The sequence below is a fragment of the Magnolia sinica genome, chromosome 5 (assembly GCF_029962835.1).
Source record: "Magnolia sinica isolate HGM2019 chromosome 5, MsV1, whole genome shotgun sequence".
Classification (NCBI taxonomy): domain Eukaryota; kingdom Viridiplantae; phylum Streptophyta; class Magnoliopsida; order Magnoliales; family Magnoliaceae; genus Magnolia; species Magnolia sinica.
The window spans coordinates 63,194,041-63,219,825 of record NC_080577.1 but is presented as its reverse complement, the minus strand read 5'-3'; the positions used below and the strand labels follow the sequence as shown (position 1 = coordinate 63,219,825).

The window sequence follows — 25,785 nt, the reverse complement described above, 5'->3', positions numbered from 1 at the left end:
GGTTTGTGCATAGTGCTCTGTCGAAGTTTCAGCCCTCTTGTAAGGCCAGATTTTGGAAATTTGCTGTATAGAGAAAAACGACTGCAACTATTGATGGATTTGCAGATGGAATGCTTGTAGGAGGAGAAATATGGATGGAAGAAGGTGGGGGCGAATCGGGATAGATGTGGCTTTGCACCACGGTAGTTGGCCCTTCGAAGAAGGGAGGGCTTCGCACCCAATTAGGTTATCATAACTCGGAAAGGAACAGGAAAACGCAACAATTTTTATTGATCTTCATTGGATAAAAAAAACCCTACAAGGGGTGCCTATTTATAGGAAAACCCTATACCCCAAAACTCGCGTCATGTGCGCAACCTATTACTTGGCGATGAAGTAAACAAAAATAAAAACCAAACAAAGAAATCTAAAGCGTTCATAATGTTTTAAATAATATAAATAAGCAAAACCTAAAGTATGAACTTAATCCGACTAGTGGCCCTGATCATGAGATCCCATGATGGGCTTTACGTGATTATCGGGCCCACTCTAATGAACCAAAACTCCGTCTTCTAAGTAGGAGGCCCTCCCTAGACGTCGTCATCGAGCCAGATCGACGTTGGGGCCTCCCTCTCCTTCCGCACATGCGTAGGGGGCGGCGTGCGTGCGCGTGATGTCCCCATCAATTCTCCCCGGCTGCGAAGATTTCGCCACTGGTGAAATAAAACTCCTAAACCGCTCCAAGATGTCAGGATCAAGTCTCTAAAGCTCCTCCTTAGTGAGCCACGTACTGTCTGAAGCTGGGCGTGACTTCCATTTAACCAGGTACTTCTGAAACTCGCCGTCCGACATTGAAACTATCTAATGGTCCAGGATATCTTCTATTTCCTCCCTGGGTGTGTGAAGGCTAGGTATGAGAGGTAGAGGCTGGGAAGAAAGGTCGGGAAGAGTAGGTATGGGAGGTAGAGGCTGGGAAAATGGGCCGGGACGGGTAGGTATAGGACGTAAAGGCTAGGAAAATGGGTCGGGAAGGGTAAGTATGGGAGGTAGAGGTTGGGAAGATGGGTCGGGAGGGGGCCATGTATCAAGAGAAAGGTTTGAGGAATCAGGATGGTTAGGCGAAAGACTGGACAATGCATCAATGACCCCTTGAAATGTAACTCTAGATCCTCCACATTGAATGTGGAACTAATTCCCGTGGAGGGTGGAAGATTTGCCACATACGCATTGAGACCGTTTCGTTTTATAATTTTGAAGGGTCCAGCGCTACGCGCATGTAACTTACGAACGGCCCCCGGAGGATAAAGCTCGGGCCTGATGCGGACCATCACAGAGTCCCTTATATTGAATTCCTTGAAACATTTATGCTGGTCTGCAGAAAACTTGTAATGTTCATTACTAGTAGTGATCTTCTGCTTGATTTCTTGATGCCATGAATGAATGTGATGCACGAAAGACTCTGCAGGCTCTGACGGCCTATGGGACAGTGACATAGGGACAAAATTAATAGGTTTCTCAGTTTTATAACCAGTAACGACTTTATAAGGATTGAGACCTGTGGACCTATCGACAGAACTATTAAACGCAAACTCGGCTGTAGGTATTACGGTGTCCCATGTTCTGGTGTACTCTATATCTCTCCTAGGGGGAGACTGATCTGGTAAATCGTCAGGACAGACGTTATGAAACTCATCTACTACCGGAATGATCTAAGTGGGTAACTCTACACTAGCCTCTGGTGCAATGTCTCCTGCCACAAGGTTGCACATGTTGAACCCCTCAAAATAGTGGTCTTGATGTCCCTCATGGGGTGGGTGCACGGGTGCACGCCCATAACTGATTACTTGGCCAACTCCATTCATTAGTCTATCCTCCTGGCCACCTGCCTGAGATTGGACATCCACCCCAATGATGGGGTTTGTCTCGTCGGAGGCCTTTAGTTGGGTAATGCGCACATCAAATTGATCAAAACGTTGGTCTATATGTTGCTCCCAGCGCTTAACCAAAGACTCAATCTGTTGGGACAGTTTGTTTAATGACTCTAGCAGTTGCTCCATGTTTAGTGTAGGGTGTAAGCCAAAACCATGACCCGTACGTGTGGGCATACACTTGTTAACTCAACCTAAAGACCTTTTACTGTGACTATATCCATTTAAAAAGAACTAAATGACCTTATGAGACTCTATATAAGGGAAACTATGCAATGCCTACCAAAATCCAGCAATGTAGCTGTTGAAATAAGGGAATAACAGAAAGTTACAACAATGAATTGCTAACTTCCTGTTAATCAGAAATATCAGGAACTACGGGTTTCTAAATAGCTATATATGATGAACTGGGTGCATGATGGACTCAAACAAACTAACCCTAAACATGTAATGTATTCCCCTATAGGAACCCTAAGCTCTGATACCGAATTTGATGTAGGACATGAAATTTAAATATGATATGCAAGATTTCAGGCTTAGATCATACTAATTCAGAACAATCACATAATAATTCCACAACCCATACGAAAAGCTCAAACATTCAAGGGGAATCTGCACGGGTCCAGGCCTACACATGTTAGGGTTGAATCAATAAAAATTATGGACCAAATGATGCTCAAAGGGAAATAGAAATCAGCCACACATGCATAGTAATTAGTCCCTAAGCCAAGGGATTTACTAATTTCAACAAGGAACCCTAGGGTAAAAAAAAAAAGGACAAATAAATTAAGGATAATGTAATCTAGGGTTAGGGTTTATGAAAAACTAGTATGAGAGGGTAAAATAAGAAGAAAACCTGAACCGGAAGACAGTTCTCGCACGCAGACAACAACAATGGCCCAGACGCACGTGCTTGTGATCACGGCCGCACGTGTGTGGGGCAGACTATTCAAAAAAAAGCCACCTTGGCCCTGGTCGGCCAGGGATGGACTCCAAAACTCACAAATCTTAGCTCGAGCTGATGCATGGTTTGTGCGTGGTGCTCCGCCGAAGTTTTAGCCCTCCTGCAGGGCCAGATTTTGGAACTCTGCTGTATAGAGAAAAACGGCTGCAACTATTGATTGATTTACAGATGGAATGCTTGTAGGAGGGGAGAAATATGGATGGAAGAAGGTGGGGGCGAATCGGGATAGATGTGGCTTCACACCACGGTAGTTAGCCCTTCGAAGAAGGGAAGGCTTCACACCTGATTAGGTTTTCATAACTCAAAAAGGAGCAGGAAAATGCAGCAATTTTTATTGCAGCAATTTGTAACCCAATCAAGCACTGAAGCAAAATATAGGGTAATGGCCCATACCACTTATGAGCTTGTTTGGATTAAGAAACTATTGTAGGAAATGAGTTTTGCAATGAACCTAACAATGTAGTTATTTCGCAATAACTGCTGCCTCTTATATTGTAAATAATGTTGTTTATCATAAGAGGACCAATCATAGTTTATCATGAGAGGACCAAGCATATTGAAGTCGATTATCATTTCATGAAAGATTGCTAGTGGTGAAGTTTCTATGTTGTATATTTGGTCTCAGGATCAACTTGTTGATATGCCACCATAGAAAGCTCTTGGCTGCAATAAGTTCCCACGTATTTATTCCAAGCTAGGCATCAACGACATCTATGCTCCAGCTTGATGGGGAGTGTTAATGACTGTGGATGTAGGCTGAATGATTGTACAACCCACCTGATTGATTGTAATAAGAGGTCGTATGGTTGTACAGCCCACCTAGTCTTTAGTTTTGCCCATGTGTACCTTTATTTAGTTTATTAGGTGCACGTTTTTTTAAGGTGCATTTAATATGCGCACGTTATATTTTAAGTAAGAGAGGATTTTGTTTTTTCAGTCATTTTTTGCTTCTTCTTTTTTATTTATTTTTTAATTTTTTATTTTTACTTAATATAAAAAGGGAGAGAATAGGGATGTACAATCCTAGTTTTCTAGCTCTCCATTCGCCTTGTCACATCTCTTCTTCCTTTCACTTTTACACAACTCTACAATGACGAAGACAAGCTCTATTGTAGAAATTGTTGCCAAACGCGCCATACTAGAGAGTCAGGCTGGAACTTTGTCAGCCGGACATCCAAGAAAGCCATTTGACTGCCTTTTTTCTAATTTTGATTCATACAAGTATCTTTGTCCTTCATATCATGTTTTTCTGTTTGTTGCTTCTTTTCTCTTTGCTTCCAAGAGTCGGTGAAGCTTTATCTTATCCCAATCAGACATGCTAAACGCCTCTTGGAAATGTCTCTCTCCCCATTTAGTGAAAAAGTGTTCTTCTTCTGAATTGCTTTTTAGTAAGCAATTAATACAGCCCCTGACCAAATGTATTTAGTGCAAAAATAACTGTTTTTGAGAATTATAATTGCTCAAAAACACTTATTTCAGCAACCCGAAACAGACCCAAAATATTTATGTCCTGCCTAATATTCTCTACTTTATATAGTTCTGATGCTTTATAGACTAGACATTCTTTCACAACAAGGAAGAACCAATTAATCTTAATTAATTGATTACTAACATTTTTATTTTGTTTTATTTTATTTTTAAATTATAAATTCTCATATGGTATTGCATAATAGTTTGCACGCAACCTTTCTTACTCCTATAACTGTTCTTTAGAAAACTAAATGCATTGGAAGAGAACAAAATTTTGTTTGCTACATTCATTCAAAGGCTAATTTTAGTGTCTGGATGATATATTGTTCACAGAAGTGGGATCTTTGAAGTTTTATAGACTTGATGACAAGAAGGTTTTAGCTTTATTGTGCCATAAGGTGAGCCTTTCATGGTCTTCGCCTCGTGTGTTTGTGCACACGTGTGTCTACAATTACTTACACATGCCACATGTTTGCTTGTACTAATTGAGCTTGGGGATTTGTATTGGGTGGGATTGCTGGCATGCGGGTGTTGTCATTGTGAGCTCTACTGTGGCCAGTCCCATAGCTTTGTTAAAATTGGAAGGTTGATGTCTGCTGGCGGATTGTATAACTTTTGCCAATCTACCATTTCAAAGTCAACCTCAAATTGCCAGGAGAAGGCCAAGATGACAATTATGATGATATAAAAGCATGGTGTGATACTTATGTTGCAAACTTATTTTCAAAGCTCATGTTTTGATCATGGTTGACCATTGGATAGGATGATTCCATTTTTTGTTGCACATGGCTCCAATATCCCCATGACTAGATGATTAGAGCAAATCCAAATTGGGCCTTCCCAGTGGATGACGAGACCGTTATTACTCCTTTCATTCATTTTGCACCCGTTAATGGTATGGCTGTTATTATCCAAACACAGTTATTTTGTGTCTCGTGCAATCTATGGTGGATCTCATCTATCCAATGGTCTTTGTTGATAAGGTGACCTACTTGTGCCACACATAGAAAAGTGGTTTTAAATATCCTTTGATACAACACATTATTGTCCGAGTCGTATCGGTTTCAGTCTGTAACATAACAAGTCACCAGATTGATATGGACCAAAATCGACTGAAAAGAATGAGTAGAAGTGAGTTGTACTGATTTTGGTTCCCAGACAAGATGCAGTCGGAAACCATTTTTAAATCCATGCTTACAAAATTTCGAACAAAGATAACATATGAAAATTTCACATTGGATCATCTTTCTTTCTTGAGTCTTTAATTCTTGATCACAGGGGGAAGGTCATAGGTTGTTTCTTATGTCCTCCGACTTTCTTGTGGCAGGTAGACCACTTAAAGCAGACACTAGAAACACTTGACAAAAATTATGCTAATCGGGACAAAATGGATACAGGTATGGGTTTGGTGAGATACTTATTGTTCAGAGAAGATGAAATCTTTTAATCTATTTTTAAGTCACCTGCTATTGCTTTCACTGACACGAAGTGTGTATCAAATTGCATAGATTATTTTATAGTATTAGATATTCTTTTCAAAAGATACATCTATACAAGATTGTTTGTTGTTCCTGATTTGTTTATTTAGCTTTGCTCAATATTCTCAGTGATAATGAGTAAAAACCAAAACTAGATCTTATAGCGAACATAGTAGATTTGGGACAAAAAAAACTGACATTTTAACATGCAAAATAATTACTCCAAGAAAAAAACTCAAAACTGGATCGGTTACAGGGTGGTTCACCTATTTCTTGTCTCTAGGGATTCTGACTCATTTTTTGCTGTGCCAAAGAAATGTAAAAAAGATGCAATTCCATTTTATAACCTTTTGAGATGCGTTTCTGATATACTCAATAATATGGCATTTGGGAAAGAATTAAGCAGGTTATGACCAACTTCTGATAGGGTGCAAGGTTGGTATGGGATAAGGCGTTAACTGCTGTTTCTGAGACCCTTTCTTACTTTCTTATAGGCAATTGCAAGGAATCTTTAGAAAGTTTAGGATGGGTCTGTTGCCAATCAGAAAACAAAAAAAAAAAAAACATATTTTGGTGACATTTGCTCCCGGTAATAATTACACTTAGTGCACTTTTGTCTGTTACTATAGTATGAGATGAGACTTTGGTAGGAGAAAACATTTAACCCTTCCGTAAGCATACTCTTGCGAAAATAACGCCCACTCCACAAAAATAACAAAACTTGCACCTTCCTTAATGTATCTATTACATGATGCCAACAATTGTTAAAGTATATTCTTATGCTTGGCAATACACACCCTTATTTAGTTCTATCTGTTTGATTAAAAGATATTGGAGCTTCTTGGGGATTTTAAAGTTATGTTTAATAGAATTATTCAATTCTCTTAAAATTTCATATTTAACTAGTAGATAGAAGTTTTTTTTGGGAGGTGGAACGTTATGTGGTATCGGCCGTTATGGCCCATGTAATGGTTGTTATGCTTCTTTTTTCGGACCTCATCTATTCAACCCCAAATCACATAACAGTCATGACTGTTACCGTTACTTATCGGTTGTTACGGCCGATACGTAACTAATTTGGGACACCATGTGTACATATTTGTATATATGTATGTATTTATGTATGTATGGCAAATAAATGACCAAGTGCAAACATTCTCCCAACTGTTCATACTCGGGTGGCCCCACTTGAGTCATGGATTGGCATGATTTTTGGGCCATGGCCAAACATGGTAGTGCATGCTCAGAGTGGATGCCATCAACACATCGCGGTGGGGCCCACACAACTTTCAATTATGGTGAAAAGATTTGCACTAGATCATGACCCTATATGTCACGACCATCATCATCAACATCTAAGCCCTTATCCCAACTAATTGGAGTATGCTACATGAATCCTTTTCGCCATTCTAGTCCATCAAGGGCCATGCCTTTAGTTAGACCATAGGTCATCGAGTCTTTTCTTGCAACCTCCATCCACATTCTTTTGGGTCTTCCCTTGCTCTTTTAGAACCGTTAAGTTGTACCAATTCATTGCTAACTGAAGTGGTTCTTGGTCTCCGTTGCACATACCGAACCATCTAAGTCTACTTTCCCCAATCTTATTACCTATTGGTGCTACTCTTCCCTTGGATACACTCATATCTAGTACTATCCATCCTTGTCTTGCCACTCATCCATCTCAACATCCTCTTGTCATTGTATCTCATGAAGCATGGCTGATATTATTGCTATCCTATAAAATTTCCCTTTAAGTTTGAGTGGTACACAACAGTCACATAGATGATAGAACTCCAGAGACATCTTCATTTCTTCAATCTCTGCATGAATTCTTTGGGAAACATCCTTCTCAATTTCTCTATTTCACGCCCTAAACTCGGTGAACGGGCTTACAGAATTCCCGAGCTCCGAATTCGATGGTGACAACCTCCGTAGTACCCCATTCTCGGCTCCCAGCTCGCATATACCAGGTTCCGATCTCGGGATTCCACAAGGAGGATTTTCAAGGGATTTTTCTTTTTTTTGTAAAGGAGCATAACCACAAGTGTACCAAAACTAAAGACATTATCACATTTCGACTATAATATCAATTCGAGTACAGTGCTTAAAGGGAAATACATAATATAACAAAAGTCCAAAAGATCAGGCACATGCTCCTGCCTCAATGTTGTTGTGGCCTAGCATAACCTGTACGTAAACAACGTGCGTAAGCTTAGTACGAAGCTTAAAGAGTGCGTGCAAGTGTGCGCAATGCATGTACCAAGCATAGGAATATCAAAACAAGCATAATAATGGAGGGACAGACTGGCGAGTCTATAAATACTATCAATCATACCTAGGCTATGCGATGCAGAGGCCTATAAAGCCAAATATCATATGCTAAGGATGCAATGCAACATGCCAATCCTGATGTCTAATCCACATGTCAGTACGGTTTCCATCTGGAATCATCAGGGTCTGGTACACTCTAACACTGGCCTGCTGCCCAATCGTGCGTCTCGTGCGTATGACCCAGCGAGTGGAAGAGACCTCACTATCCGCCTTGTCAGTGGTATGCTAATCCCCCACCCGGCTCGTTGATAGGGGACCCATTTCATGAGCTAGTCAGACTCAACCTAGCTTATAGCCCTCTTCACTCGGGCGGATAAGGTCACACTCCCTTCCAATTGACCCCAGCACAGTGGGAGACGCTGCCTACTGGTATTTGGCACTCGGGCGCATATGTTATCCACTTGGTCTCGACGTTGAAGTATCCTGTTAGCCCACAGGGTTTGGGGACTTTCACCCAGGGACGTCCTACATGCCTAGTAGATGTAACCAAATTTCCAATGTCCATACTTAGGCTACCAACCACGATTATCCTATGGTGGCCACAACCCTAATGTCGCTAGGGTGTGGATGCAAATGCATCATGCAATGTGTGAATGCATGAGTCCGTCATCCGAGTCATGTAACAATGCCATGCAATCCATACATGCAGGGTGGCCCCTATCTCATATGGGTCCCTTGAAAATGCCCCACATTGTAAGGTCGTCAATGTGGCCTTGCCACGCATAGGCAAGCCAAAAATCACGAATTAGTCATCATCCAAGTCACGCAAACATGATGCAGATGATATATGATGACGTAATACCGCATCAAGAATAAGAGAAGTACTATATCAAACATAAGAGCAATGCTAAATCAAGAGTAAGATAAATACTACATTTATCATGGAAAAAGTGCATCCTCAATATAAAGAAAGCATCACATCAATGTAAAGAAAGTGCTATAGCAAATATAAGCGTAAACTTTGTGTCAATCACTAATGTAATGCTACATAAATAATCAAAGAAGTGTCGTACCAACACAAATGTAACACATCGCACCACATGATAAGGAAAATGCATCAATCACAATAGGTGGAACCTACTGCGAAACCAAGTTTAACGGGCCCCAGAGAGCTACACCTGAGTGGGCTTTCAAGTTAATGGGCCCACTCAATAAGCCCACAGGCCCGCACATAAGCAGCCAAAATACACAACTATTGTCATCCAAACGAGGCGACAAATTGTAGGATCCACGAATGATCATGGTAGGCCTAGAACGGACATCAAAGCGAGCCTTACAACTATCCCCAAAAAAGGCCTAAGAGAGTAGCCCATCATCTACAATAATGGGTCTACATGGGCCAAATCATAAGCAATGTGTAGGACCCAAAATAAGGATGGGTCCCAAGGTGGGATGACACGACATATCCCATACAAAAAAATGGGCCTACGGTGCCAATACCATACATACAATAAGGTTGGACCCATGGTCCACGTACAACTCGTATAACAAGATGACCCCATGGTGTGAACGCCATACACGCACTAAGGTAGGGCCTATGGTGTCATCGTGGTAGGCCCTTAAAAAGGTTAATGGCGGGCATCATCAACTCCATCGACCCATGAAGGGTGGTCCATTTGGGACATAAATCTGCCCATTATCAGGCTCAAGCTCTTACATAGGTTGACAATACGGCCAAGATATACAACACATCAGCAAGGTGGGTCGTCACAGCGGAACATGCCCACTGGCTAGCAGGGTGCTCCACCTGTTGGATAGTATCCATCGGGTTTGGCTCCCTAGCCAGTGCGGATGGAACACACACAAGGTGGGCACCTCACATCACAGTGGGCCATGGACCGACGACCTAGATAAAATGTATACACCATGGAAGGGTCCATTGCGGGCCCCGCATGTTGGCCAACATGACCTAACAGTTAGTGGACCTAAGGAAGATTTCCATGGTAGACATTGAATCAGACTGTTAGCTGCGATGCGATCCTAGATGAGCTTTGGATCTACTCGTTGGAATGGGCTGGGAGGAATGAATGGATGGTGTGGATTTCACATGCCTCACATGGGCCCCACGGTATGGTAGGCCCACTCCCAAATTGGGATGGAAAACAGATGCACTACATGGATGTAAGAAAGATGCATCACTGTTGATCCTCATAGGGGTTTCCATGGTGATAGTACTCATTCACCATTGTTTAAAGTGGGTTCCACTACTTGGACCAAGACGATATTTGTGATTTTGCCTTCATCTGGGACTGCATGACTTGATCAGCAGGTAAGATGGCAAATAAACTCACGATGAACCCATCAGAGGTTTCAATGGTGGACATTCAATCACGTTGTTTCCGACGGTGTGGTCCAACTAAGATTTGGATCTGTCACATTTTGTATGGGCTAGGAAAATAGATGGACGGTGATGGACCCATGGGACATGCCAAAGTGGGTCCACCCGAAAGGGCTGGAAAAAAAAATGGATGGACTAAGTGGATTTGGCACGGACATAGTGGCAGGTTCTAGGGAGGTTTTAACAGTAGGTCGTTCCCACTGTCTCTAACAATGGTGGGGTACACAAAAGCTTTGGGTCATAGTGATGTTTGTGTTTTTCCCTTGCCTCTAAGTCACATGACCTTAGGAACATGGTTGGATGATAAATAAACATCATGGTGGGCCACAAGAAAGTTTCAATGGTGCATGGTGTGCCAAAACGGTTACGTATCCGCCTTAGCGGCCGATACGTAACGGTAACGGTGGGAACCGTTATGCGTTTCGGGGTCGTATCGGCCGTTACCCGATTTTGTACCCGTATCGGCGGATACGGGCCCGTTACAGGGCATAACGGCCGTTACGGGCCCGTATCGACCGAATAACGGTAATTTTTTTTATTTTTTTATTTTAAGCTCTGTTTTTGCTATTTTTTTGAAACTTCTTGCTTTCAAACTGTTTCTCACTCCTTCTACTACTAATTTCGACCAACCTTGGCTAGGTATTTGAGATAAAAACACATTATATTACGGATTTTCTTGAATCAAAGCTCAGTGGGCCATTTTTCAGAAATTCGTCAAAAATAGGTATTTATACTTTTTTAATATGTTTTGCTGTTTTAATTATGCCATATGATGTGTTAATCATAATAGAACATGTTAATGTGCATTTTACAGATTTGGGGTGCCATTAAATAATTTTTTTATATTTTTTCTATTTACGCATGAATTTTGGCCCCTTTTTTTAAAATTCGAAAAATCAATTTTTAATGATTGTTTTTCTGTTTTAATCATGCCATTTGATGTGTTAATCATAGTGGAACATGTTAATGTGCATTTTACAGATTTGGGGTGCCATTTTATATTTTTTTATATTTACGCATTTATTTTAGCCAATTTTTTGAAAATTCGAAAAATCATTTTTTAATGATTCTTTTGTTGTTTTAATTATGCCATATGATGTGTTAATCATAGTAGAACATGTCAATGTGCATTTTACAAATTTGGGGTGCCATTTATATATATTTTTATATTTTTTTCTATTTACGCATTTATTTCGGCCCTTACTTTGAAAATTCGAAAAATCATTTTTTAATGATTCTTTTGTTGTTTTAATGATGCCATATGATGTGTTAATCATATTAGAACATGTTAATGTGCATTTTACATATTTGGGTTGCCATTTTATATATTTTATATATTTTTTTCTATTTACGCATTTATTTCGGCCCTTTTTTTGAAAATTTGAAAAAACATTTTTTAATGATTCTTTTGCTGTTTTAATGATGCCATATGATGTGTTAATCATAGTAGAACATGTTAATGTGCATTTTACATATTTGGGGTGCCATTTTATATATATTTTTTAATATTTTTTTTCTATTTACGCATGAATTTTGGCCCTCAAAAATAATTGCAAACACCTAAATGTAAGATACTTTCATATTACATTCATTCTAATATATCTATCATTGATAGTAGATAGTTAGAAAATTAGATATATGAATTTTGTAGTCAAATTTAGGTTATCTGGTTCATAAATTCATCAGACAGTCCGATACAACTTCTCACCAAAGAGTGGACCGTTACACCACCATAAACATGTTCCAATTTATAAATGAATGCATATTTGGAATGCTTAGAATATTCCGGATTTAATCCAAATTTTTTCATATTTTTTTGGAAAAAAAATTTGCGCCGTTACGGGCCGTTATGCCCCCGTATCGCCGTTACACCCCCGTATCCGTATCGGTTTCGGAGGGCACCGTTACATCAACAGATACCGATATGGGATACCTTGCAATGGTGGGCATCACTATCCCCACTGTTTACTTTGGCGTGGCCTACTTGGGATCTGGATATGGGTCAAATGATCTGGAAAAAAAGATGGACGGTGTGGATTCTACACAAACATCATGGTGGGTCCCATGAGTGGGACCCTAGTTCATGCCCAAGTGGGGCTCCCACCACTCGCGTTGCTGGGCAGTAATGACCAGCACATAAACCCTTTTTTGTTTCTTTTTCTTCCCTTTTTGCTTTGTTTTGTTTTTTGTTTTTGTTTTTGTTTTTTTTTTTTTGTTTTTGTTTTTTGTTTTGTTTTGTTTTGTTTTTTTTTTTTAGTTTTTTTTTAGTTTTTTAGTTTTTTATTTTTATTTTTTTTGAATGGGGCCCATACTGGGGTGATCTACTCCATCCACCTTGTCGGCCAGCTTGCCTTGGACCCAAGAAGCCCTGACTTGGGCAGGTTCCACTTCCCACAAACATCACTGTGGCCTTAGAAAGTCTCAACAATGGGTGCCACTGTCACCATTGTTTTCTATGGTGTGGCCCACCCGAGATCTGGATCTGGCTCAGATTTGGACCCTAGCCCTAAAATGATCGGTCATAACGGATGGACGTTGTGGATAAAACATATACCCTATAGTGGGGCCCACGAGTGGGGCACCTCTGTGACGCCCAAAAGTGGCTTTCCCCTTTCTAGTGTTGGACAACGTGCGGGCGTTGTATCTGCTGCTCTCCAGCAAGCCTTCTTTCTCCGTGTTTTTTTTTTTTTTGTGTGTTTTTACAAGTGGGCCCACGTATAGACAATCCACTCCACCCATCTATTTGGCCATCATATGGTGGGCCTGGAGAGCTTTGGATCAAGATGATCTTTGCACTTTCTTCATCCAGATCTAAGTGATCTAATCAACATGTTGAATGGCAAATAAATATCATAGCGGGCCCCACAATGGTCCACATTCATTAAATAAAGAAGAGAAGGGAAGAAGGAACGGGGGAGATCGGGCCATTGGATGGGCTCCTGTCACATGAGGCCTTCCATACACATCTAGCACATAAACAAGGTGGGTCTCACCCCTTGTGGGCCCATGCAAATGAAAGAAAGGAAAAAGGGAGAGTTTGCACCCCCCCCCCCCTACACTCACAATGATGGGTTGGATTGGGCTGGATTGTCGATCGGACGGCTCAGATGGTGAAGCTCCTCCGCTAAACTCCTCTAACCTTCCTTTAAGCTCTAATCTCACTTAATCCCTCTCTTAAAACACTTCTTTCTCTCAAGCACTCTCTCCTCTCTCTAATCTCTCTCTAATTTTCTCTAATATTTTCACTCTCTAATCTCTTCTTTCTCTCTCTCTCTCTCTCTCTAATCTATTTTTTCTCTTTTCTTCTCACTCTCATTTGCTAGGAAAATTTGGAGATATGAAAGGGGTTTGGGAGCTTTTGTGGTAGAACTTTTTGGGTATAGAGGGAATTATGAAAAGAGGGGTAAAATGTGGAGAGGGAAAAAAGAGGGGGGTGGCTTAGCATGGGCAAGGGTATGGGTGAGTGATGGGAGGCATAAGCTTATTTGACTAATGAGGAGAGAGAGATATGAGTGATTGATGGGTTGATTGATAGATTGGACTAATTTGAGATTTGTGCAAGTGGGGACCACGTGCATTGCGTGGTCCACCTAAGATTATGTTAAAACTGCAACTTCTAATATATAGGGGTCGCAATGGGGCATGTCTCATGGTATTGGAATCGTAGCGCCCACAAGGTTGCCAGGGTACAAGTCTCGGAGTGTTGCGGTACAAAAAATAGGGTCGCGATCAAAACTCGTCGATCTGGTCCGCTAGGAACATGTCAGTGCCGAAGTAGAAGCATACGGAAGGTCTCACGAGGTTACGGGTCTTACACTCTACTTAAGAATTATCAACTTAAGATATCGAAAGTGGTTATTTTGGAAAATTTCTTAGTTAATGAATAAATTAATTCCTCATTCCTACTCTCATTGTTACTAAAATTGCACTCCATATACTCTATTTTAGTATGACTAATTGTAAATCCTTTAGATTCTAAAGAAACTCCCCATAAATCTAGTTTTGTGTTTAAACCCTTCCTCGCCTTGTTAATCAAAACTATGTCATCTACAAACAACATACACATGAGTTCTCTTCTTGCGAATGCCTCATTAACTCATCGATAACCGATGCGAAAAGGTACAAGTTTCGTGCCGACCCTTGGTGCAAGCCTACAGTAACTAGGAACTCACTTGTCTCGTCACTAGTGGTCCTCACATTTGTTACCACTCCCCTTTATATATCCTTAATTATATCAATATATCCTCTTGAAACTCCTTTCTTTCCCAACACCCACCAGATTAACTCTCTAGGGACTATCATATGCTTTCTCCAAGTCAATAAAGACCAGGTGGAGATACTTCCTCCTCTTCCTATATTTCTCCATCAATTGTCTGAGTAGGAAAATAGCTTTAGTAGATCTCTCAAGTATGAAACCAAGCTAATTTTCTGATACATTCGTATCATGCCTTAGTTTTTCCTCAATATATCTCGCCTAAAGTTTTATAGTATAGCTCATAAGTTTAATCCACAATAATTAATGCAGTGTTGTATGTCTCATTTATTATCATAAGTAGGTACCACGGTAATTTTCCTCCATTCATTTGGCATCTTCTTCGATCTTATAATCTTGTGAACAACTTTGTCAATTAAAGTAACCTAGTATCTCCCATAAACTCCGAAATCGTTTTACCATTTCTCTTTTGCCATTTTTGTATTATTCAAGATTTTCATTGCTTCTAGTCCCTTACCAGACTTTAAAACATTAATCTTTCTCATTATTGGCTTTTTGTACATCGTTAACCTACCTCTAAGTTTTCTTATGTGATTGGCTTTTCCCTCTATATTCCTAAAGCATCTTTTGCCACTTTCCTATTGCACTCAGTAATGCAGGGGCATTTTCACACCGGGCTTGAGTGGGGTCGCTTGTGAGATGCAGGGGCACACTCGGGGTGGGTGTGACCCACGGAGGAGGTCTCGTGTTCGAGACTTCTCATCGGGGGTGATTAATGCGCATTTCACACCAGGCTCGAGTGGGGTAGCCTGTGGGATAAGGGGACACACTCGGGGTGGGTGGCCCATGTGATTTGGGGCCCACGAAGGGGGTTCGGCTGAGGTCCTAACCCATGCGATGTGGGGCCTGGGCTATGAGATAAAGGGATTAATTCGCCATACTCTAACAGTTCCAGCTTTTAGAGCAAGTGGTTAATTGTCCTGCATCAAATTGGTATCAGAGCAGGAGGTCTCGTGTTCGAGACTCCTCACTGGGGGTGATTAATGCAGGGGCATTTTCACACCGGGCTTGAGTGGGGTCGCTTGTGAGATGCAGGGGCACACTCGGGGTGGGTGCGGCCCACGGAGGAGGTCTCGTGTTCGAGACTTCTCATCGGGGGTGATTAATGCGCATTTCACACCAGGCTCGAGTGGGGTAGCCCGTGGGATGCGGGGACACACTCGGGGTGGGTGGCCCATGTGATTTGGGGCCCACGAAGGGGGTTCGGCTGAGGTCCTAACCCATGCGATGTGGGGCCTGGGCTATGAGATAAAGGGATTAATTCGCCATACTCTAACAGTTCGAGCTTTTAAAGCAAGTGGTTAATTGTCCTGCATCACTCAGCCATCTCATTCCGCATGACATTTACTTCTTCAACATTTCACTTTCCTTCCACGATCAATTTATTTATGAATACCCCTTTTATATTCATCCACCTAGTTTTTGGACGCCTATTAATTTCATTATCTTAATGTAAACATCCGCAACCAGTAACTTATGTTGTGCAGTCAAACTCTCCTGGTATAACCTTGCAACCCTTAATATTGATCTTTTTGTCTTCCTAAGTAGGAAGAAATATATTTGGCTTGTATGTGATCCACTTTTAAAAGTTAATAATGTTAACCTCTTGTTTTAAAGTATGTGTTTGCTAGAGGTAGATTGTATGCCATAGTGAAATCAAGGATAGCTTTCCCCATCTCATTTCTTCTCCCAAATCCATTTACTCCATGTACCTCCTCATATCCTCTCTTCTTCTTCTTGTTTTTTTTTTTTTTTTTCACATGACATTCTATCGATATCCTTTCTTTGTTCGGACTATCTTGCATTAGTCCATCCATATCCTCCTAGAATTGTCTCTTGATTCTAACTCCTAAATGTTCTCCAACATCCTTAATAGATGTGTTACATATTGATGATATTGAGGTAGTGCACCCTTTTTCCAAGAAACTGAAAAAAAATATGATAAAAAGCCCATCAAAACTCCATTTTCTACCAATTTTCTTTGTGGAATCCTTTTGTGGTAGGATTTAGACTTATTTTAAGTTGTTTGGAGAGAAATCAAAGTTTGAGTGGAAAAATCACGATAAAGAATGGATTATAATCAATTTTTGTGATTTTTATTTTTATTTTTGTAAGGTAACATCAATTTATTAAAAGAGCCCCCTAAAGCAAAAACTAGGTGGGAAGAATACAACCAAATTGAAGAAAGAAGATTATAATCATTCATGACTTTTAAGCTAAGCGTCCAAGCCACCACATCTATCTTGACCCTCCTAATAACCTCTTCCACCTAGCCACACCTATTTTGGAAACAATGGTTGTTCCTTTCCTCCAAAAGCCCAATGCACAACTATTAGGACTGACTACCAAACCGCCTTTCCTTCCTTCTCGACTCATCTGATGTACCAAGCCAAAAGGAGGCTTTCTATAGACTCTAACATCATCTAAGCAATGTTGAGGAGGCCAAGGAAAGTGACCAACACCTTGCAAGCAAATCACAATGAATGAAGAGGTGATTAATCATCTTTGCATCTTCCATGCACATCACACAAGCATTGGGGAGCATCATGGACTAAGGTATTTCGTAACGATAATGGTAGGCATAATAGTCCCCACCATTACGGTTACGACCGTAATGTTATTTATTTATTATTATTATTTTTTTTACCCAAAAAATATGGGGAGAATCCCATAAATTTAGAGAAATCCAAATATGCATTCTTTTCTAGTTTTGAACATGTTTATGATGGCATCCGCTCTTTTGGTAAGGATGTTGCCTCAACCTATCTACTGATTTTATGAACCGCAAGTGTAGAGCGCCATCTGCTCAACAATTGTCTATTGCATTTTTTTATATTTATTTCGGCCCTCATAATCTGCAACATCAACTTGTTTCTTGGTCAGTGCAGGTTTTCTTCTATTACTTTTCAGAATTTTCCTTTCTCTTGCTTTTGTCGGGATGTGGCATCTTTGTATTTGTGTCTTTGCTTCACCGCTTGGCCATTCTTTGGTGATTGTATTTGGGCTTTGGCCCTCTTGGTTGGTAATAAAGCTTGCTTACCTTTCAAAATAAATGAGTAAATAAAGCAAAAAAAAAAAAAAATAAATAATAAAAAATAAATCGGATGAATAAGTGTTGGCCCAATTTGGGTACACTTAAATGGCCCGAGAATGGCCCAAAATTAATGCAATCAATGGGACTCATCCCACTAATGCATATCCCTAATAATTAAACACTATTTCACTCGAGAAATTTGAGGAAAAAAATATTCAGATGACCAGTGTCAGCCTATTTTGAGAACCACTTATTATTATTATTATTATTATTATTACACACACACACACACCACCACCACACACTCATGCCATGGTGGGATTTCACCACCTATGGGTACTCGAACCCTCAACCAGGTGTTGAAACTCCTAGGAGTCTACCACCGGAGCAAGAGTAAGGACTAAGGACCCTTTTGAGAACCACTTAAATGGCCATAAACAGCCTGAAATCTATGCAATCCGTGCAATTGATCCCACCAATGTATATTCCTAAGGTTACTATTCATCCCAAGGTATTCTGTATCGGTAACGGTGGCCATAACGATCACCACCATTACCGATATGGGTATCGGCTGTAACGGCTAATACGGGGGCGTAATGACCATTGCGACCCCGTAACGGTTGAAAATTTTCTTTTGCCTGAAAATTTCTGAAAAAATATTTAGAAAATCCATAATAATGTAAATATTCCAAATGTGGTAATTTTTATTTTTATTTTGAACATGTTTGTGGTAGTGTTAACGGTTCACTCTTTGGTGAGAGTGTTGTATTGGGCTATCTAGTGAATTTGTGAACATGATTATATGTATCTAATGTTTACACATCACAATCAAGCATTAGAACTCCAAATTATATATATAAAAAAAGGCATAAATACTACTTTTTCAATCTTTTGAAAAAACGGCCCTTGGAGCTTCTATTTGCTCAAATCGCTTCAATATACGGTTTTAATTTTAAAAATTGTAGTAAGAGTGGTCAAAATCTGTTGTAAAATGACCTAAGAAAGTTTTTGAAATGAGAAACGTGAAAAAATGAAGTGAAATTGATTTTTTTATTTTTATTTTTATTTTTATTTTATTTTTTTTAAAAAAAAGTGGTTGTTTTTCAACCATTACGGGGCCGTTACGGGGGTAACGGTTGTTATGCCTTGTAACAGCCTTTATGGCCACCGTAACAGCCGATACAGTCCCAACAAGCCAACTGTCCCGTTTCGCCTTCGTATCGTGTAACAATCATGGCTGTTTCCTATACATATCAACCTTGATAGTCATATCGTAACAGATACGTAACACATTGATTCATCATAATAGCCCGAAAAATGCCAAAAAATACCAAAAATAAATAAATCAAAGCTCAAAACCACCAATTTAATGCACACATCTATGAATCATTACACAACACAGTGGGACTTGATCCACATCAAGGATGAGTGTCCCCTCTCAACTGTTCCCCATGTCGTGGCCCACTTGAAATTTTGATCGGGCTGATTTTTGGGCCCATGGAAAAAGGAGGCCTGACGCCATTGATGGTCAGAGTGGATGTCATACACAAATCATGGTGGGCCCAGAAAACATTTTGACCATAATTATGGTGAAAACATTTGCATTGAACCATTTCCCATATGTATGTATGTACACATGTGATCGCATGCATGCGTACATACATACGTATGCGTGCACGTGTGTGCGCGCGTGTATGAGTCCATGTGTGCATGTGTCTTTACCTACTTATTATGCATGTGTATACATACATACATACATGTTGTGTGCATGCGTGCATGTGTCTTTACCTACTTATTATGCATGTGTATACATACATACATGTTGTGTGCATGTGTGTGTATACATCAAGGTGTTCCAAAACGGTAACGGTGGCTGTAACGGCCACCACTGTTACTGTTATCATACGGGTCGTAATGGCCGTTATGGCCCTTTTTTATTTTTTTGGAAAAAACTGTTACTGGACCATTACGGGGCCGTTTTTTTGGTAATGGCCGTTTCGACCCCGTAACGCATAACGGTTATGACCGTTACCGTTACGTAACCAATTTTGAATACCTTGGTATACATACTTATTGTGGGTGTAATATACATGCATGCATATTATTTTGTGTGTGTGTGCATGCGTATGCGTGAACCATTTGATCAGTAATATCTAATATAGACAGCCCTGTGCTTATATATCAGCCTTGATTTGGAACTAGTTGGGTAGTCTCAGCACAGGGAACACGAATCACAGTTTCGAGTTGTCCAAACTTGCTCTCAAGTGGGGTGAGAAAGGGTATGTTTGCTTAATATGACTGCACTTTTAGGACCATTTTGACTTTTTCTGTGAAGTGGATGCACACTTCTTATGGTCACTGGCATAGCTTAATGAACCTAATTTTCATTTTCAAACTTTTCCTTTTCAATTTAACTATGATGATCGTTCAACCTCAAGAGAACTTGTCCCATATCTTTTTCATTTTTGGAATCATACAATTTCCCCCTCACAGTTTACTGTAGTTCTTCCTCTGGCAATCCTGAATATGTTGAACTTGTCCGTTGCCATTTATGATTTTGCCACCATGCTTGCAAAGTTATACAATCATTTAATGTTTTCTTGAGAGTTACCATGTTTCTTTGTCCTAGAACCCAACAACATTTCTAATCCTAAAGTGGCCCGGGTATCCTCATCAATATTGACATCTAGAAAATTCTTTGGTTGAAATTTGCTACTAGCACTTTTCAGCTCTTACTGTATCTGCTTCTGATTTCATTCAGTTACAAATGTCTTAGACGCCCCCTAGGATTCCTTGATCCCTAGCAACATAGTGACACACCTCCAAATTGGCCTAGGACTCATAACTAATGTAGTTGTCATTTTATTTTATTTTTTCAAACTGTTTGGCCAATTTAATTAGCTCCAATTTGTGCGAGAACAACAGAACAGATGAAGCAATGCACATGCTGAAAGTCACAGCTCAGATGAGTCTTCTTTCACTCAGGTGTCGTGGTCTAGCTTTAATTCCTCTGTAGTTGCCGAAGTAGGTGCAGGATGCAGGATTCCAAATATGGACGTGTTTGCCTAGTGTAAAGTCTCCCCTTTCGATATAAGAAATTGTGGAACTTGCTCATTTTTTTCCTTTTTTTCTTTGCATTTATAGGGGCATACTTTCCTTTGTAGATAGTTGATTTTAGAGTTGTAGGTTGATGGTTTTATCATCTTTTCTTATGAGGCCGGAGGGTGATAATTATTCTCAAAGATAATCGTCTGTAAATGACTGGAAAAGAAAAGAAAATTACAATCATTTCTCACTAAAAATGAGATGCCTTTCCTCATGTTTACTATCTATTTGCTTTACCACTTTATTATTTAGCTTTTCTTTGTACTTTTTGGTGTCAGCAATTCCAAAATTGTGTAATATGCTGTTGCAACAGTAATTGACGCAGTCGCACTATTGGGAGAGTATTTAAAGGATGATCCTTGGTTTCATCTTTTATGCAATCATCTAAGGTGAGATCTCAAGTTATTAGTGTTGCAATAGAGTAACTTGAAATGATTTTATTTATTCATGAATTCTGAAATGGGTTCACGCTTAATCATTATCTTCAAATTCATGTTTTCAAATGTTTTCTAGTCTCTTAGTTGCCATTAATTTGCAGGTTGGATATACAGAAGGTAGCTAGAAAAACAACCTCTAGCGATATTCCCATTAGCCTACAAAATACGATGGAGCCTACACATTCCCTACAGGTATCTAAATGAAAACTCGTCACTTGCATATGTTGCTCATACAACATTTAGTGTTCAAAGTATTAGTATCGCTACAAGTTTCGCTGGGCAGGAATATGGAAATAATATCAATATCGCCAATAACCGGAAATGCAGGGAAACATTGGGTAAACATGGGGAAAACAGTGAAATTTTTCAGTGAAACTTCAAGAGATGCTTAAGTACACGTATTTGCATATTTAGGAATTTAAAAAATTGCCAAAAAGAATGCATACATAATAAGTTTCTATTTAGTGGGAACCTAAAAGCATTTGTCGTAAGAAATCAATCCAGCCATCCAATCAATCACATCTATCCGTCCAACCATCCAACCTTCCATCCAAACATTCATCGATATTTTAGAATACCGACAACATGATCTTTTGCTGAGAAATTGTTGACAACTGGAAATGAAATGAAAGACTGTGGTCTCAATATTGCCCATTTTGCAATAACAATAATATCACAATATTATCGTTGACAATTTGAACATTGCATACAACCATGTGCCCATAAAAAAAATTGAAATGGAATTTTGTTTTTATGAACAAAATTTTGGTGATATCGATACATTGACAATATTATTGAAATATCACCGATACTTGAAATTTACAAAGTCAAAAATATTGACGATACATTGGCGATATCAATACATTGGGGATAGAAGTGACATCTGGAATTTACACAGTAAAAAATATTAGTGATACATTAGTGATATCGATTCATTGGTGATACTTAATGATACATTGCCGACACCTAGAATTTCTGATACTACTAATGTTATCAGTATCACTACCAGTGTCATTGGTATTGCCGAGCTGGAGATACAGGTAATATCAGGGTGATTTCGATAATATCGGAGATACTCTGAACAATGACAGCATTCAACTGGTCATATTAGTCTTGTTTCTAGCTTTTGCCGTTTCTTGTTTGACATTCAGTTCCTCATTCTTAGATGAAAAATCAAAAGGAAAAGAACGTGTTAAGCACTCGAAGACAGCCAAGAAGGATGAAAACTGAAACTGCTTCACTGAGCATCAAAGACATGTTTTGCAAGGTCTCAAGACAAGGAACCTAAACAGTATGGGATGTGACATGGATGGGATCTCTTTGGGAGCTTGCATCTTATCACTGCCATACCTACAACCCTGACCAAGCAGTACCATGCTTAGTCATCCTATGCAATCCCTTTGAGCTAGGATTGGTCTTTTTTTGTTTAGTTTTTGTTGCTGTGCAACATGGAGAACGGAGCAATTAGTTTTTCTCTTCTTTTTGTTTCCTTTCTCCATCACTTGCTTTGACTCGTGTTATGGACATTAATGTTTTTGACTTGTGTGCTTCTTATTGGCGTAAGCTTATGCCTATTTTACCTCGAAGGAGAACTTTTGACTTTCTTATTCTCATTTATACTCCTGCTGGATTGTGGTGCAATGGTCATACCTTGACCATATTTTGGGTGTGTCGGTTGCGTTTAAATACCTGACATCAGTTCAGTTCATAGTGCTGTTGCCAGTACTTTTTATTTTGCACACACTCACACCCCACACACGCCAGTGCACTCACACCACAATGGGTGCTCGAACCCATGACCTCATGTTGAAACTCTTGTGAGTCTACCGCTGAGCCATAGGGTCGCAGGCTGCTCTTGCCAGTACTTGACCTGCTTATTTGACCTCATTTGCTTACACCACATGCGAGTGGCTCCGCTCATTGTCATCACAAGAAGATGGTATGGGGTGTTGAACATGGATTCTTCGAACTATATGGATTTAAGGCAAGAACTGATCACCTACAGGCAGAACTTGTGGTACTGCAAGGCTGAACGTTGAGTCGAATTTTCGACTATAGTGGAAATAAATTGGAGCTACATTATTTTATGATTAAAACGAATTGCCGAAGAAACCCAGTTACTCTTTGCAGACCTAGCAAAATACAGAATTTGAGAGTTCCTCATAATTCAATTTAGAGGCACTAGAGTTACCTGGTATCCAAATGGTTCCTGTTGCTATTGCCCATGTATCTCCATTTCAGTAAAGAAATCGTGGTTGCACGCTAGTTTCTCTTCACTAATATTTTCTTCATGCTGATTTATCTTCACGAATGGTAAGTTTTCATGTTAGTTCCTCTTTACTGATAATTTCTCCGCGCCTAGTTTCTATTTGGTAATAGTAAGTTGTTCATGCTAGTTTCTCTTAGAATTGGTTGTTTGCTTTGTATTATATGGCTAGGGCATGGAGGTCTATGCATTATGGTGCATTGAATTGATTCATCTTGAAGAAACTATACCATTCCAATTATTGATGTTTGATCTTGTTTAAAGCCATGTGTGAGAGCAAAATCCATCCAAGATTGTTGCTGGAGTGAGTGCACATGGAGTACTCAAACAAAGATCATGTTGGTAAGCTCTTTATGCTCTATACGGAGCATCTCTACTGTATATAAGGAGAATTATGAGAGGCAAAAGAATTGTCTAAGTAGCCATTTGAAGCAATTGAAGTATGGAATGTGAAATGATGTGAGGCGGGTTTTTAAGAATTGAAAGGACAGATAATTTAGGATGGCATTGCATCTTCAGGGTCTCCTCTCCAGCAAAAGAGACCCACTTGTTACAACCACTTCTTCTCATCAAGCTGACATGCTGGATTAGTTATTATTTTTTATTTTTTTAAGAAAGAAGAGTTGAATTGGTTTCTAAGGCAACCTTCATTTCTACATTTTGAGAATCATTATCAAATCGTGAAGTCATACTGATTGATTGGTGGAAATTAAGTATCAAAATAGCCCACTGTCATTGAAAGGGAATCCAGAATTCTGGTTTAGATGATGAATAAGAAGAGATTCTCTGTCAAAGCCCCGTCACTGGTGGCAGAAGCTATGAAGATCAATAGGGAATGATTGTAACAAAGATTCAGCATATGTATCGGGAGGAAAATATGGTTACCGATCTGATTGTAAACTGGGGATGTGATTCTAGGTCCAACTCAATTTTTGGGTTATGCTATCCTTGATTCTGAGAAAATGTTTTTATTTTTACATTGATTTTCTTTTTAATCTTTTGGTAATTTGCCTAAGGGATAAGGTTGGATGCCCCCCCTTTCTAACATAATTTGATATTTTCATCAATAAATGAGAGGTCTTTATCTGGAGTGGACTAATCAACTTTATTTTCATGTTGTTGTATTATGTTACTCAACATCAACATAGAAAATGGGAGTGGAAGGATCACCATGATCAGGAGCTGAGGAGATGCGATCATGAACCTGTTCATAACTGCATTAACAGAACACATTGTCACAATCTATGTGCTTCCCTAACCGTAAACTGTGTAGCACACGACTCACAAGCCCTTTATCGATGAGTCATTGAAACACTCGGTATGCTAACAAGAGGCTTAAAGGAGGAAGCTTTGTATTGCTCGAAAACATAGCTTACAAAACTTTCTTTTGAGAGTCCTCCCACTTGTATGAGCACAAGAACCTTTTAATTACTTTATATGAATGTTAAGATAGCTCCATGTGGCAATTATCCAATGGCAAGGAATCTAAATCTCCTAAATTACCATATGATGTCACCAAACAATTTTAACTCTTAGAAAACATGATTAGGTGCATGTTCACCCTAAAAAATTCACTAAACAATCCCACGACGCAGTCCAATTTGACCTAAGGCTTCTCTACGACCATTCGAACAGTAAAAAATGGCAAAAAAATGATTACTAATTCCTAGCAGAAATTCAAAATTCACTTGCACCTTTTGACCAATCAGAGTCCGCCATGGGGCGCAATAGAGCAAGTGGTAGGTGTAGATGTGAGAGTAGCTAGGTAGCGGTGTTGACAAATGAATTTTGGTATTTACCTCTACATCACAAAATTGTTAAGGCAAGCAAATAGACGCTACGCAAGCACAGAGTCTCGCGCTTCCAAGTGCTGAAAAATTGTCAAGGCAAGCACAGAGTCTCACGCTTCCAAGTGCTGAAAAATTTCCCCACATGCCTATAAATACACCCTAGGCACTCATTTCAAGATGGACACCACTCAAGATAGACACAGAATGAAAGAAAGAAAATCAGTAGGCAAGTATAAGAGGGACTCAAACTTCGGAACTTCATGCACAAACATTCATAAGGTGAACCTCACTTGTTTACCTTATGCCATGTGCAAGAGACGGTTATTCAAGGGAGAAGTCTTGCACCATGCTCTAAAGCCTCATGAATACAAGCTCTGATATCATGCACGAAG

At 39.7% G+C, this 25,785-nt stretch overlaps 1 protein-coding gene across 3 annotated transcripts in view; it reads left to right on the top strand.

Moving 5' to 3' along the window:
• LOC131246088 (uncharacterized) overlaps positions 1-22,929 on the top strand; it is a 114,599-nt gene extending 91,670 nt beyond the window's left edge. Inside the window, exons 7-11 of one of the 3 annotated variants that reach the window (XM_058245954.1) lie at positions 4,675-4,739; positions 5,669-5,738; positions 21,214-21,289; positions 21,439-21,529; positions 22,503-22,929. In XM_058245954.1, coding sequence (XP_058101937.1) covers positions 4,675-4,739; positions 5,669-5,738; positions 21,214-21,289; positions 21,439-21,529; positions 22,503-22,625 — 425 coding nt within the window. In that variant the 3' untranslated portion in view covers positions 22,626-22,929. Of the gene's footprint in view, positions 1-4,674; positions 4,740-5,668; positions 5,739-21,213; positions 21,290-21,438; positions 21,530-22,502 lie in introns of those variants that run through there. The other 2 variants (XM_058245955.1, XM_058245956.1) reach the window with 2 other exon arrangements.
• Positions 22,930-25,785: the final 2,856 nt, after the last annotated feature.